Below are 14,532 nucleotides of genomic sequence, written 5' to 3'. Positions count from 1 at the left end.
ACTGTGCTGTTTTCTTTTTCCTCTTGGACTGCAGGTTCCTGAAGAGGGTTTCTGATGAGATGGGCGAGATGTTGAAGGCAGTTCCATGCAGCTGCTCTTAGGGAATGGGGTTTGGGCTGTGGAGCTCAGAGAGTGGCAGAGTGCATGGAAGGCATGCAGACATACATTATTCACTAACAGCTTTCACATTGCCATGTATTGCCTTGAACATGCCAAAGCTGCTACTGCATAACACGCAGACAAAAAAAGGAAAATACGGTGAAGGACAAAGTCACCTAATTTGAAATTTATAATGTTCGATGCAATCCTTGAGTGTCTGCTGGATTATCTTCATCCCATATCATTTTAATTTGGCCTTATTGTAACTTGTGAATGTCTGCCTGTGCCACCTTCATACTCGCCCTAATAACCTGTTGCATGTCTAGATCCAGAAGTTATATTCCGGTCTCGCTTGCATCCATGACTTCCCACTCTTTTTCTTTTCTTTGCTTGTTATTTGCTACGGCCTGTCTAGCAAAACTTCTCTGGTAACATCCTATCTCGCATGCTTCCATGACTTTCAACTTTTGTTTCCACCCCAATAATTCTGTAGTAAAACTCATTTGTAATATCACCTGGACTAATTTTTCACCCCAGTGTTTCTGTGTAGTTTTATTTTGCTGCTATTTCTGCCTACTCATCTAGATACAGCTCATTACATTCCTTTGTTGGATCCTCAGTAGGAGATACCAACCTATGGTCTATATCACAAAGACAGTTTATTGATTAAAAAAAGAGAACTCCACTCTGGCCCGGCATGCAGTTCTGTCAAAATACCAATGTGGATCAATGATCGTCTTCAGCACTTCGGTCTGGAAGAGACCTGTTCAAGAAATACATAATCCCCGGCACCACGTGGAAAATGGTCACCATTTTAAGACTATGGACTGTTTCAATATCAACAAGCTGCCGTTCAGACACTGCCTTAAACTAGAGTGCCTAATCAAACTGTTGATTGCCAATGCTACCAGTAGAGTATGCCACAAGAACTTCGATTATCGCTCCGAATCAGTATGACTTTCTTTGACTGCTCCTCTGTGGCAATAGCTCTCACTGTGTCTTTTCTAGAGATCTAACATCTGTGGTAAGTGGTGCATCGTATGTGTATGCATTTTACTTTGATGAATGTTTTATTATCGTGATTTTTTGGGAGAATGTACTATTGATTGTCTCTTAATTTTGGGTTTGGAGGCTAAAATGTGAGGCAGTAGTCAACCACAGGGAAAAGCTCCTCTCTTTGAGCCTGATTTAATTTGTAATACTTTGTAATTATCTTTGTGCACTTTTTTCTTGTAAACAATGGAGTTAGAATGTGTTTGTACATGTAAATATTAGTGTGTGCAAGGACCACGTGACTCACTCGTCTCTTCCCACCTTTACAAGCTAGTCTACAGTAATGAACAGGAAGTTGAATTCGATCCTTTCAAGATACAAAACCTCTGTGAGCTCCTATTTCTTTAGCCGTGCCTGGAACACAGAGGATTTGAATCGATATTTAGGAGTCGTAATAATGTCTTCAGAGTATTTTTCTCAGTGTTACCTGTAATCATACTATCAGTGAAACTAAAACCAAGAGTTGCAATTCTGTGAAAGTGTTTTTCCTGAGATATAAGTATGCCACTATCACAACACTGACAGTGTACTATAAGGGGAGGAGGGAGCGATAGCAAAATACTATCACTTTAGATTTGGGATATTGTAAACAGGGTTATTTATATAATGTGATTGTACTCATTACTGACCAACTACGACAGCGTAGTTTTTTCTGTCTTGTTTTTTAAAACTCTAAAACGTATGTGTCTTAAGTTTCAAGTGATCTGGTCCACGCAGATGGTGTATGTTTCTGCTACCATCATGTTTGCTCGGCAACCACTCTTTGCATATCAACAGTCCAACTTGCTTGCTGAGGAGTAATGTTTTCCTAGGTTGCTATAGGTTTGTAAAAGTAAACTGGTCCACTTGAAAGAATGTTTTATTCATGTACTGATAAAATACAACCCAATTTTAGGGTTATTACGTTCAGTGAATATTGGTGGTTCAAAAACTTGTACTTGCACAGCATAAATCTGTGTTCTGAAAATTGGAACATGTGAGTTGTCTTAAATTTACTTTTCTTTCAGTGCTTTTTTTAAATCTGTTTTGTGTACTTAAGGATTCTATGATAGTCAATGCTTTGTTTAAAACAGTGTTCTCTGTTGAGAATATTTTTACGAAATAAATAGATAACTTCTCATGATCACACTGGCGTTACTGTCTGAGTTTAAGAACACAGCTGCGCACTATTAGTATGCCTGGATTGACTCCTGCTTTGAGGGTAAAATATAATCTGTCATACCTTGGTACCAATGCTTAAATTATTTCAAAGGGCCGGTGCTCAAAGCATTGCTCAGAATCCCGCGGCTATTAAATGGAGGTGCACTGAATGACAAGGCTGCGTAGTCTTGAATCCACCCCAGGCCTCTTTAAGGCACTACCATACACTCTCTGCCTCTTTATCTCACTCTTGCTGGTCCCTGCCATTTCCCTTGATGATGGATTTTCTGTCTCACCCTCCTCCTCCTTTCCCGTTTTAATGTTTTTCTCTTTTCTGATGAGGAAAAATAAGTGCTGGCCCCCAAACATTTGTGCTGATGAGCCCCACCGACAAACAGTGGCTCAAATTAAGCAGTGCTTGTGATACTAACACTATCCTGGGAAGGATAATTTATAAAGGTGGATGGAGGAACAGTAACCTCCTAAAAATGTTTAACGTTACGAGTTAGGACGCCAGAAGTCCTTCTATTAACAGGTCGTTCCTGTTGTCACAGTCCTTCTCAGATGAAGGTGATCACTCTGGTGACTTGCACAGCAATAGCCTACTGAGATGCAGTGCACTACTGTGCCCGTGCTTGGACTGCCTCTAGTCTGCGGTCTCCATGAGCAGTCACTCCAACACATAAATGTAGATTTGGAGACCCTGTGGACTCTGCAGTAGATTACTACTATGCTTTCAAAGACTGCAGTAGTGGGAGCTCTCACAAAATCGGGAAAACTTGTGTGTCGAGAATATCCCTTCAGAGCAATGATGATCTGCCTTTTCAGTCAACCCCCACACCCATCCACCCCACCCACAACCTCCCAGGCCTGGCATGTGCCGGTAGTGCCTAATAGCCCCCCAGGGCACACTAGTCCTCAGAAACCAGCATCAGAAAGTTTCCAAGGCTACCACACTCCTGTAGATGCTCTTAGATGAGTGTGCCCCCAATAGAACCACCTAGGATGCTGGAGGAAAAACAGCCCCTCCCTCCCCCAAGCAGTCAAATGGCTTCCACTATATCCCACAGAATCAGAATGTCAAGAATTCGGTTCAGCCCCTTGAACAAGCCCAAATCCTTGGTTGGTTGATATTTATTATGTGTCAGCTGAGTTTTAACCCAGAGATAAACCGCAGCATCTAATATTCACCAGACTGTTTCCACCTGCTGACAGCACAACTTTCTGGTAAAACAATCAAAGCAAACAGTTGATTGGATGATGGTTGAATTTGGCGGTGTCTTAACACCAGTAGTAAGGCAAGGCCCAAGGAGTGTGGCTAAGTTGCTGCAATGGATATATGGATATATAGATGTTAGATAAGAATACATGAAGCAAAGTAAAGATAAGGCAAATTAGAATAAAAGAAAAAACCGCAAGTGACCTTTCAAAGGATTAATATCCAGAGCAAAATCTCAGAAATGGAAAAAGAGACAAAGAGTAGGGTTGGAGATGACCTGGCAGGAAAGGACAGAACTTCAGTCAGAGCCATACAGGAGGGACAAACGAGAAAGCAAGAATTGTTGGTTCAGTACCTTACGAGGCGATATATTCACCTCTAGTTTGCATTTACTCTAATGGTTAAGGGTGCAAGTCGAATGGTCAGTGGAACTTGAATATCAATTTGAAACTTAGGGCCTGATTACGATGTCAGTCTCTGCCCCACAGTCTGATTCTCCTAGACCGTCTCGGACCCCATCCACCCGACTCGTTCGTAAACAATTCTGACCAACCGATTATGATGCTCGTGGTCAGAAGGGAAACTGTTCGGTCATTCCGAATCAGTTCTGACCGGCATTCGGAGAATCAGAGTAGGTCGGAGCTGATTCGTACACCTCTACGGACCTCGTTTCCGACTGACCTATTGCGTGTCGACACCCTTGCCGACTCAGTTTGTCCGACACAAAAAGGCAATTGGAAACTGACTTTGGGGGCCCCTAACAGGTCCCCTTTGTCCTGAGTAATCCGGTTTGGATTTGAGACAGTACCCAAGGGACTCACTGTTTACTCATGCACGGTGTGTGGCAGGCACCATTTGGTGCCTGCCACAGGGTGCAAGCTTTTCCACAGACACCCATTTTCCCCATAGGAGCCTCTGTTGTCGGTCGGACCACAGGCTCCCATTGAAGTCAATGGGAGTCCTTCCGAGCAGTGTTCGGAAGCATCATAATCGGTCAGGCAGAACCGATGACTGTGAGTCGGTCGGAACAGAATCTGACAAGGAGTCTAGCACTTTATTTTCCGACCAGCATGGTAATGAGGCCCATAGTGTTTAGCTGTTGGAGTTCCTCCTTCCTCAGTTGCTATCAAAAAATAATTCATACACCTATCCCCCATAAACCGGTTGCAGCCTTGTGTGTACTAAATAGAGATCACTGGTACACTCAAACTCTCAAGTCCTAATAATTCACATTAGGTCTATATATACACCTCCGAAACACACACAAAAGGCTTACATTTAAAAACTGAAAAAAAATACTCAAATTTGTCAGTTAAAGTTTAGTGAACTAACTTTATAACTTGTGCTCCCTCATTCACTGCTAATAACATTTCATATTACATCTCTCACGACTTGTTAAATGACATCATTCATGACCTAATCCAGTCATTGTGGCAGAGTCCTATGGAGTTTGTGGACTTGAAGTAATTTAGCAAGTGCCCGCTTTTCTACAAATAATTCAGTGACCATGGATATAACCTTTGACCGTATGCTGGATACCTAGCATATATGTGAAATCAATCCTATTTGATGGATGTTACTCTCTTGTTACTGATATTCACCCACCTAACAAACAAAATGCCTCTGTAGTCTTTAATAGAGCTGCACCTTTTTAAACTTTGAGTATCTTCCAAAAAGTTTGTACTCTGTACATGCGGTCCCTCTCCTAAAGTTCATATGACCCCTTAAATGTAAGTCAATAGGTTGACAGATCTGCCAAGTCCTATGGAGAACCCTCTGTAGTTTGGTAAAATACGCCACACACATTCTTGAAATTAGCAATATGGCATGCAAACTGAGTTAGGCTTACAGCACGAGTTTGAGTTGATCCACATCAAAGTTGGTCACAGCTTCAGTGAAGTTTAGGAAATGGATGTCCACACCGCATAAATGTCCTTGGTACATAGAATTTGTCTATAATACTGTATTACAAATATTTAACAGCGGTAAATAGCCAGACATCTATCTACTAGTGTAAAATCTATTGTCAAGATTGGCTTTACAATTTTTCACAAATTTACATTTTTTCACAGATTTTCAACAGACACAACCTTCTTTGAGACATGGTTCTGCAAACCACATCTGGGGCACTTAGCCTTTACCTCGTTAAACATATACTTGCAATCCAAACTTTACTAGTTTGTAAACTAAGTATCATACAGCTTTCAACATGCACAGCCACGCTTGCCTCAAGTGTTTACCCTATTTCCAGACAATGCACTCTCATATTTACACCAGAGGAGCAACTAGAGCTAAATTGCGGGGGGGGGGGGGGGGGGGGGGGGTTTGCTACTAAAAATTTGAGTGCGTTGTCCGACTGATTTACTCTCTAAGCTGTGTATGACTATGGGTATATACTGTGTGACAAAGGTGCACAAAATTTGTAGAATGTTTTGAAGGATTGTTTTTCTATTGCTATGTCATGTTTTGTGGCAGTTCATCAAGAGGGGAGGGGGGCGAAGTAGGAAAAAGGGGGCAATACATGCTTCAGTTGTTTGAGAATTGCCTCAAATGCATTGGGCAGTTCACTATTAGACCCAGTACAGGTATTTCATGTTTCTTGCAGATCCAATGGAGGGGTGATGGGGGGGGGGGGGGGTTGAGGATGGGGGGGTGGAGCGGGGGGGATAAAAGTAAGATCAAAACATTTTTGGTTTACTCGTGACTTCAGCAACATTAGATGGATTTGCATGACATTTGGCAGAAGTTCAGCATGTTTGGCCTATTCTTGGTTTTCTTAATTTCATTCTTGCCCGCTAAAGGTGGAGGAGATTTCGAGGTTGCCCAAGTAAGTGTTCATCTGCTAACAAATTTGCCACAATTTGATTAATCTGCTCACAATTTGCCAGATGTTTAGCAGGTTTAGCTTTCTGTTGGTTATGTTAAGTGTTAAGTACCCCTGTCAGGGTAATAAAAGTGTCATTCAGTAATAACTTTTGTGTAGTTCGATAAATCTTCATGACATTTCGCATCTAGCAAATTAAGCTCAGTGCCAGGCTGGCCCTGCAGCTAACCCTCACAGTGCACGGCTGAAGGTGAGTGAGCGCTGGGTCCGGCGGAGTCCCACCTATAGCGCATGAATTGTAGGTACGTCATTAACTAAAATAAAACCCAAAATGCACTGAAAAAACTGTAGTTAAAGGTCAGTTATGGTTCGGTGAAGGCCTCAGATTTACCAGTTATGGTGCACAATACTCACTATTGCTCATGCTAAGCACAGTACTTAGACAATGGTGTGTCAAAAAAGAAAAAAACTGTCATCTAAGAACAAAACATGACCGGACTTGATAACTGAAAAAAATAATTTGTTCGAAAATCTTCTTGTGTTCTTTGATTTTTTTTTCTGCTCATCGCAGGTGATGACTTTGCTGCACAGTAAACAATGCACTACCACAGACCAGACTGATCAAAGAGATCTATGGCTTCCTGTTCCTCCTGTAAAAAGGTTTCCAGCATAGTTATCAGCGTCCTCTTGCCTGCTGTGAACTCCTGTGCATGTAGTGCATTAAGATGCTTGTGTGCCAATGAGGTGCTAAAGCTGTATTTAACTGTGTTTTTCACTTCGAGGAGTGCTGAAACATTTCTGAACAATGCATTCCGGTGTCGACCTGAAGAACAAGATGACCAGACTTCGGATTAAGTCTGGTCATCTTGTTCTTCGTTACCTTTTTCTTCTGGATTTCTCCTGTAGTGATGTTCTTGCAGAGAAGGAAAACTTCTCCACAAAAATTAAAAGTACAGCAAAATAATTATATATTTTCTCCAGCGCTGGCAAGGAGTGCCGTTATCTGTGCAAAAATGTAATGAACTATTTGGATGTATATCAATACATTCTCTGGAGCTAATCAGACCTCTACAGTGATAAACAAGGACCTGTGGTTTCATGGAAATAGTTAAGGCTGGATTGCCCCAGTATTGGAACTTTCATAGATTCCCATGCTTTGTATCATTCCCCGTCGTCGGACTGGGAGTCTCGGTAATAAAAAAAATATCATAGTAGTAGGTACAAAAGAGAAAGGAAAGGCCTAGGCCTCATTCCCTTTTGTAACATATCAGCCTCTTTTTGTAAAAGAGACCAAACTCTAGGCGTCAGCCAATCAGAAGAGCCTCACCCTTAGAACCTTCCTGAAGGAACTTCAGAGCCTCAGATTTTCTACCGCACGTTGTGCTAGGGAGTCTCCATTGAGCTCTGCTCTATTTCTACTCTTTTAAACTCATTTCTATAGATATTTCTTCAGACTTTTCTTCAGATTCTTCAGGAAACACCTTTCTTCATCAAAATGGCTGAAGTTGAGAAGAAAAAAGCCCTTTTTAAACCCTGTTCCACCTGTGGTAAGAAGAGGCTGTTTGTGGAAGACAAACACAAGGATTGCATTTACTGCCTGTATCCTGATCACAAGGCAGAGGACTGTCGAATTTGCCGCACTCTCTCCACCAAGACCTTGAGAGATCGTGCTGGAAGGCTTCTGACATGGTTGCAGAGGCAGAAGGAGAGGAAACATGCAGTTTCCAGTGATGAGGAGGAATCAGTGTCCTGCGCTTCTTCTAAAGGGTCAGTGAAAAGGGGTAGAGGTTCCCCCTCTTCCTCTACTGGGCGCCCCTCTAAGGCTTCAAGGAAGACCCCCAGTGAGTCTGATGGCCGGGGTTCAGGAGGTTCCCCCCACCACAGTGGGTCGGGCAAGACGGAACTGGTTTCGCCTCCTAAGGGTGAGAAGACAGACCCAGCCTTCAAGAAACCCTCTTCACATTCGTCTGAGAGGAGTTCCAAGTCCTCTACGACGAAGACATCGTCGACGGTGGCTCCGTCGACGACGAAAATGAAGCCCAAGATCCAATTGGTTCCCTCGACGGGCTCGTCGACGGGAGCGTCGACGGCTAAGGCGCCGTCGTCGTCGAAGAAGACCTCGACGACTGCAGCGTCGACGGACAGTATGCCGACGACATCGTCGACGAAGGTGAAGACATCGTCGACGAAGAAGCCGTCGACGGCGGTGGCGACGACAGCGATACCGACGTCGACGACGGGCACATCGACGACGACGACGCCGTCGACGATGGTGTCGACGACGGTCATGTCGTCGACGAGTGCTTCAACGACGACAACGATTTCGACATCGACGGCGGGCTCGTCGTCGGTGGCGTCGACGACGACTTCCTCCATTCCTATCTCGTAGACGAGGATTTCACCGGCATCGACGGAGCAGCCTACAATACTGGCTGCAGAGAGGAGGGTGACGATTTCTCTTACGAGGATCACGCCTGAAATGACGTCCCCAAGGAGAGTGCCATCATTACCTCCCACAATGTTGCTAGACCAGGAGGACTCTGAGGGAGACGGTCAGGATGGCTTTGATTATGCGAATAGCCCTTCGCAACTTCTCATTAAAAGTCAAGAAACTGACTCGGAGGAAGCATATGAACAGGGTGGCGGTTACTACCCACAAACTGATGAGCCAAGGGAATATGAATCACAGGGCATGGTTTCAGTCCCGACGTCCTTCCTACATGACCTGCACAAGATGTTGCATGACTATAAATCCAAGGCCGAGCGCCCAGCTCTGAGAAGATCTATTCCATCAACTCCAGTTAAGGACCACTCTTCAATTGTCCCACCTATGCACCCGGTGCAGTCTCCTCCTCAACCACAGCGGCCACTGCCCCAGACTCCGTCTGAACCAGCAGATGATCCGGATAGGGATCATGATAATGAAACGGATGTGTCTTCCGATAATCGTCCGGACTCGGATCAGGATGGAGATGAATACAATGATTACGTCCACCCGGATCAGGCGTCGCCACACCAGGACCTAGGCGATTCTCCTCCTGCTGACATCGGTAGTTTTCACCAACTGATGGAACGTGCAGCCGGCCGATTTAAGTTGGTCTTGCCTGCGCAAACAACGGATTGTTTCTTGTATGACTTTAAAGACACTCACCGTAAGTCTACGAGGTCCATTCCGATTGTGGACCATATATGGGAGGAGGGGTTAAAGACCATGAAAAACCCTGCCACGGTAGTCCCTGTGCTACCGCGCCTTGACAAGAAGTATAAAGCGCCGGAGGATGGACCGGCTGCCCTGACAGGTCATCCCAGGCCGGACTCTGTAATCTCACAGGCAGCGCAAAGGAAGTCACGGAACCCTTCTGCACCCTTAACGGCCCCTCCTGATAAGGATGGACGTCGGTTGGATAGCACAGGCAAGAGATTTTCATCCATCGCTAGCCTTCTGGTTCGCGCCGCCAATGCTTTGGCGATACTGGGACGATATGATCGCCAGTTGTGGTGCGATATTGCTCCCTATTTGGATCAGCTTCCTCCAGAATCAGGACTGGAAGCCAAGAAGACCTTCCAAGAAGGTGAAGCGGTCTCCATGGAGATCATAGACTGTGCCATGGACATTGCCACTACGTCCTTTAGAGCTTTGGCAGGAGCGGCAGTGTTAAGGTGCCAGGGGTGGCTAAAAGCGACGTGGTTTAGACCAGAAATCCAAAATAAGGTCCTGGATCTACCTTTTGATGGCGAGGCACTCTTCGGCAAACTAATCGACGACACACTTCAGGAGATAAAAAAGGACACGGAGACGGCTAGATTGTTGGGAACGCTCCAGTACCGCAAAACTCCTTTTAGGGGCACAAGAGGCAGAGGTGGCACTTACAGGGGCGCATATCAACAACAGCGCTATTCTTCGACCAGCTCTGGATACCAACCAAATCGCCAGTCCTACCAGCAGAGACAGGGCCAGTCCTCTGGTTATTCACGGCCATACAATAAGGGCAAGCAGGCTGCCCGTGGACGGGACTCGTCTAAACGCCAATAGCGGCCTCCTGGCTCTGCCTACTGCTCCCTCCTCCAAGAGATCATCAGTTGGAGGCAGGGTGTCAAAATTCCTTCTGAATTGGTCCCAAATTACATCGGACCGTTGGGTGCTAAACATAATCAAACGAGGACATACTTTAGAGTTTACGGAAGTCCCTCCACCCAGACCCCCATCAGCCATACCATCGCGACATCTTCATCTCTTACGGCTAGAGGTTCAACAGATGCTCCGCAAGGGAGCGATAGAACCGGTCCCCTCCAATCAACGGGGCCAGGGTTTCTACTCCAGGTTCTTCCTGGTGAGAAAAACGCGAGAGAAATGGCGTCCCATCCTCGACCTCAGGGAGCGAAATGCCTATCTCATCTCCCTATTCTTCAGGATGGTATCCCTGTAGGATGTTTTGAAGATGGTCAACCCGGGGGATTATATGGCCACACTCGACCTGGAGGACGCGTACTTCCATGTCCCAATTCACCCAGCGCACAGAAGGTTCCTACGCTTCACAGTAGCCAAGAGCCATTTTCAATTCAGAGTCTTGCCATTCGGCCTTTGCTCTGCTCCAAGGATTTTTACGAAGGTGCTGGCACCTGTCGCAGCATTCCTGAGAAAACACCACTTCCAGGTCTTCCCTTACCTGGACGATTGGTTACTGAAGGCCCCAACCAAAACATTAGCGCAGGACGCGGTGCAGGCTTGCACCACTCTGTTCCACAATCTGGGTCTCACCTTGAACAGAGACAAATCCACGCTGCTGCCGTCACGGAGGGCTCGGTTCCTCGGAGCAATGCTGGATTCGCAGCTTTCCAAAGCTTTTCCGACTCAAGAGAGGATTCAGAAACTGCAGACACTAGCAGGAAACCTTCAAAGAAAAAAGTGTCTTTCTGTACGCAGCTACAAGTCGCTGCTGGGGGTAATGTCATCCTGTATCCCCCTGATCCCGCACTGCAGGCTCTGGATGCGCCCCCTGCAGGAGCAACTGGACCTCCAGTGGCAACAAGTGCACGGATCGTTCGACGACAAAGTACTGGTCACTCGAGACATGAAGGATGCAGTGCGTTGGTGGTCAAATCAACAGAACTTATGCCGAGGTCTATCCTTCGCAAGCGTTCCATCGCCTCACATACTGACGACGGATGCGTCATTGGAGGGATGGGGAGCCGTGATGCAGGACCTGCAGGTCAGCGGCCATTGGTCCCCAAGCGACCAAAAGTTACACATCAACCTGTTGGAGCTGAGAGCAATCAGGCTGGCCCTTCAAGCCTTTCTTCCGCGTCTCCGGGGTTCACAGGTGCTAGTCAGGACAGACAACACCACGGCTATGCATTATGTGAACAAGGAGGGAGGGACCAGGTCACTTCCCTTGTCACAAGAGGCTCAGCAGATTCTGGAATGGACGATTCTTCACGGAATTTCTCTGAGGGCGGAGCACTTACCAGGAGTGCTCAACGAAGGCGCAGACAGACTGAGCAGACTCACCTCAGTCACTCACGAGTGGGAGCTGAAGCAACAAGTTCTGGATCTAATCTTTCAACAATGGGGCACACCAGAGGTGGACCTTTTTGCAACTCCAACCAACAGAAAGTGTCCAGCCTACGCCAGCAGGTTCCATCACCAAGACTCTTTGGGCAATGCCCTGTCGATAGCCTGGACGGGGAGGTTCCTCTATGCATTTCCACCGATCCCCCTGCTTCCTCGACTCATCAGGAAGATGAAAACGGAACCATGCAGACTCATCCTAATAGCCCCGGCATGGCCAAGACAATTCTGGTACACCGAACTACATCTGCTATCGCTGGTACCTCCGATAACGCTAGAGGACGTTCCGGATCTCTTGGCAATGTCCGGAGGACAAGTTTGGCATCCAGACCCAAGGTCGTTGCACCTGACCGCATGGCTCCTGACCAGCGAGAATACATGAATGTCCCACTTTCCACTGAGGTCAAAGACATCCTCTCTCAGGCGAGGGCTCCGTCCACGAACAAAACATACAGATTAAAGTGGAAGAGATTCTGTATTTGGTGCAATAAAGAAAAGATTGATCCTTTCATGTCACAACCTCATCAGCTCCTGCCTTACCTACTCTCGCTAGCTAAGTCTAATCTGTCCCATTCTACTATCAAGGTTCATTTAGCGGCGATTTCGAGATTCAGAAGGGCGGAATCGGGTCCTTCTTTGTGGTCTGCGAGAATTGTCAAGCAATTCCTCAAAGGCCTGTTCAGGGTCTATCCACCAGTGCGATCTCCTCCTCCAACGTGGCATCTGAACTTAGTCCTGGCTCAGCTAATGAAAAGACCTTTTGAGCCGATTCACCGCTCAGACCTAAAGTTCTTATCGTGGAAGTTAGCTCTACTCTTGGCCCTCACGTCAGCGAGGCGAGTGGGGGAGATACAGGCCCTGACTATCCAAGAACCATTTTTGCAATTCAAAAAGAACACTACCATCTTAAGGACGAACCCAAGGTTCATTCCAAAAGTCCCCACTGACTTTCATCTAAATGAACCAGTCATACTTAAAACATTTTTTCCGAACCCAGTCACTCCAGCAGAGAAGACATTGCACACTCTGGATTTGCAACGATGTCTAAAGTTCTACATAGACCGCACCAAGGACTTTAGAAAATCTTCGCAATTATTCATTGCCTTCGGCGGTCCAAACAAGGGTCTCCCTCTGTCCAAACAGGGGATCTCGAGATGGATTTCAAGTGCCATTCTGCATTGCCACCAGTTAGCAGGAAAACCTCTGGTGGGCAAGATCCGCGCTCACTCGACAAGGTCGGTGGCTTCTTCTACGGCCCTCTTTGCGGGGGTACATGTCAAGGACATCTGCAGGGCTGCTACCTGGAGCAGCGTACACACGTTCACTAAGCATTATTGCTTAGAATCCTTGCAGCAGGATGATGCGGCTGTGGGCCAAGCTGTCCTGAGAAACCTCTTCAAGTGATGGGTGAGCTTTCCTTTCTATCCCACCTTCCATGGGTGACACATTTTGTAATTTCTTGCTAATGTGATAATGTACTGCTTTACAAAATGTGTTTATGATGTTTTACTGCTTGCTATTCTGATACAAAGCATGGGAATCTATGAAAGTTCCAATACTGGGGCAAGAAAACAAGTTACTTACCTGTAACTTTGGTTCCCCAGTATTGGTAACTTTCATAGATTCCCATGCGCCCACCCACCTCCCCGGGGAAAGCTCAGCCTTCAGCAGGTATGGTGTCTCGCACACTACGGCTACGAAAATCTGAGGCTCTGAGGTTCCTTCAGGAAGGTTCTAAGGGTGAGGCTCTTCTGATTGGCTGACGCCTAGAGTTTGGTCTCTTTTACAAAAAGAGGCTGATATGTTACAAAAGGGAATGAGGCCTAGGCCTTTCCTTTCTCTTTTGTACCTACTACTATGATATTTTTTTTTATTACCGAGACTCCCAGTCCGACGACGGGGAATGATACAAAGCATGGGAATCTATGAAAGTTACCAATACTGGGGAACCAAAGTTACAGGTAAGTAACTTGTTTTCTTCAATCTGATAGAGTTCCTTTCTGCAAATCCTGTAAGGAGTAAAATGGTAAATGTACTAAAAGTAATTTTTTAATTGTACCTATGTAATCCACTATATCAAACAATATGTTGCAATTTGTTTTCATACTAACAACTAAACGCATCTACAGATTTGCAGGACCTGTTTTTGGATTCGCAGAACTCTGAAAGGATATTCTGCATCTGCAATTGTGTGAGAACCGAGGACATGGAGATAGACTTGCTGTACTGCAGAATTGTTCCTGCTGGAGAGAGTTTTGGCTGTGTGAAATGGCGGCTCTTCCAGCCAATTTCATTTGAGGAAAAATTCAAATGTGATTGACAGAAGTCTAAATGGCAGAGCTGTTCGAGTGTTTACTCTTTCAATCCCACCCAGCAATTTTTTAATGCAAATGTCTTGCATTACTGTACAAATGTATACCAAACTGACAAAAGCACACTTTCTGGGTAAAGTTCTTCTGTTACACTAAGTTTGATGTAAATTTCGCTAACAGAGTACTCTACAGCGCCAGGAAGCCTGTAAGGTATCAGTCGCGCTCTACAAATCCCCAAAATAAATAAATACCTTCAGCGGTTAGGGCTATCATCACAAACACAGTTCCCAGTGAGAGCCAATATGTGAAATCACTC

General features: G+C 45.7%; 1 protein-coding gene across 4 annotated transcripts in view; it reads left to right on the top strand.

Annotated features, from left to right (window-relative positions):
- Window positions 1-7,025, top strand: part of FNBP1L (formin binding protein 1 like) — a 659,713-nt gene extending 652,688 nt beyond the window's left edge. For 2 of the 4 annotated variants that reach the window (XM_086953916.1, XM_086953915.1), the window contains exon 15: window positions 35-2,278. In XM_086953916.1, coding sequence (XP_086810042.1) covers window positions 35-42 — 8 coding nt within the window. In that variant the 3' untranslated portion in view covers window positions 43-2,278. Of the gene's footprint in view, window positions 1-34; window positions 2,279-6,906 lie in introns of those variants that run through there. The other 2 variants (XM_086953911.1, XM_086953913.1) reach the window with 2 other exon arrangements.
- Window positions 7,026-14,532: the final 7,507 nt, after the last annotated feature.

The sequence above is a fragment of the Lissotriton vulgaris genome, chromosome 1_1 (genome assembly GCF_964263255.1).
Source record: "Lissotriton vulgaris chromosome 1_1, aLisVul1.2, whole genome shotgun sequence".
NCBI lineage: Eukaryota > Metazoa > Chordata > Amphibia > Caudata > Salamandridae > Lissotriton > Lissotriton vulgaris.
Note: the sequence above shows the minus strand (reverse complement) of the source record. Positions and strands in the feature narration are given on the sequence as shown.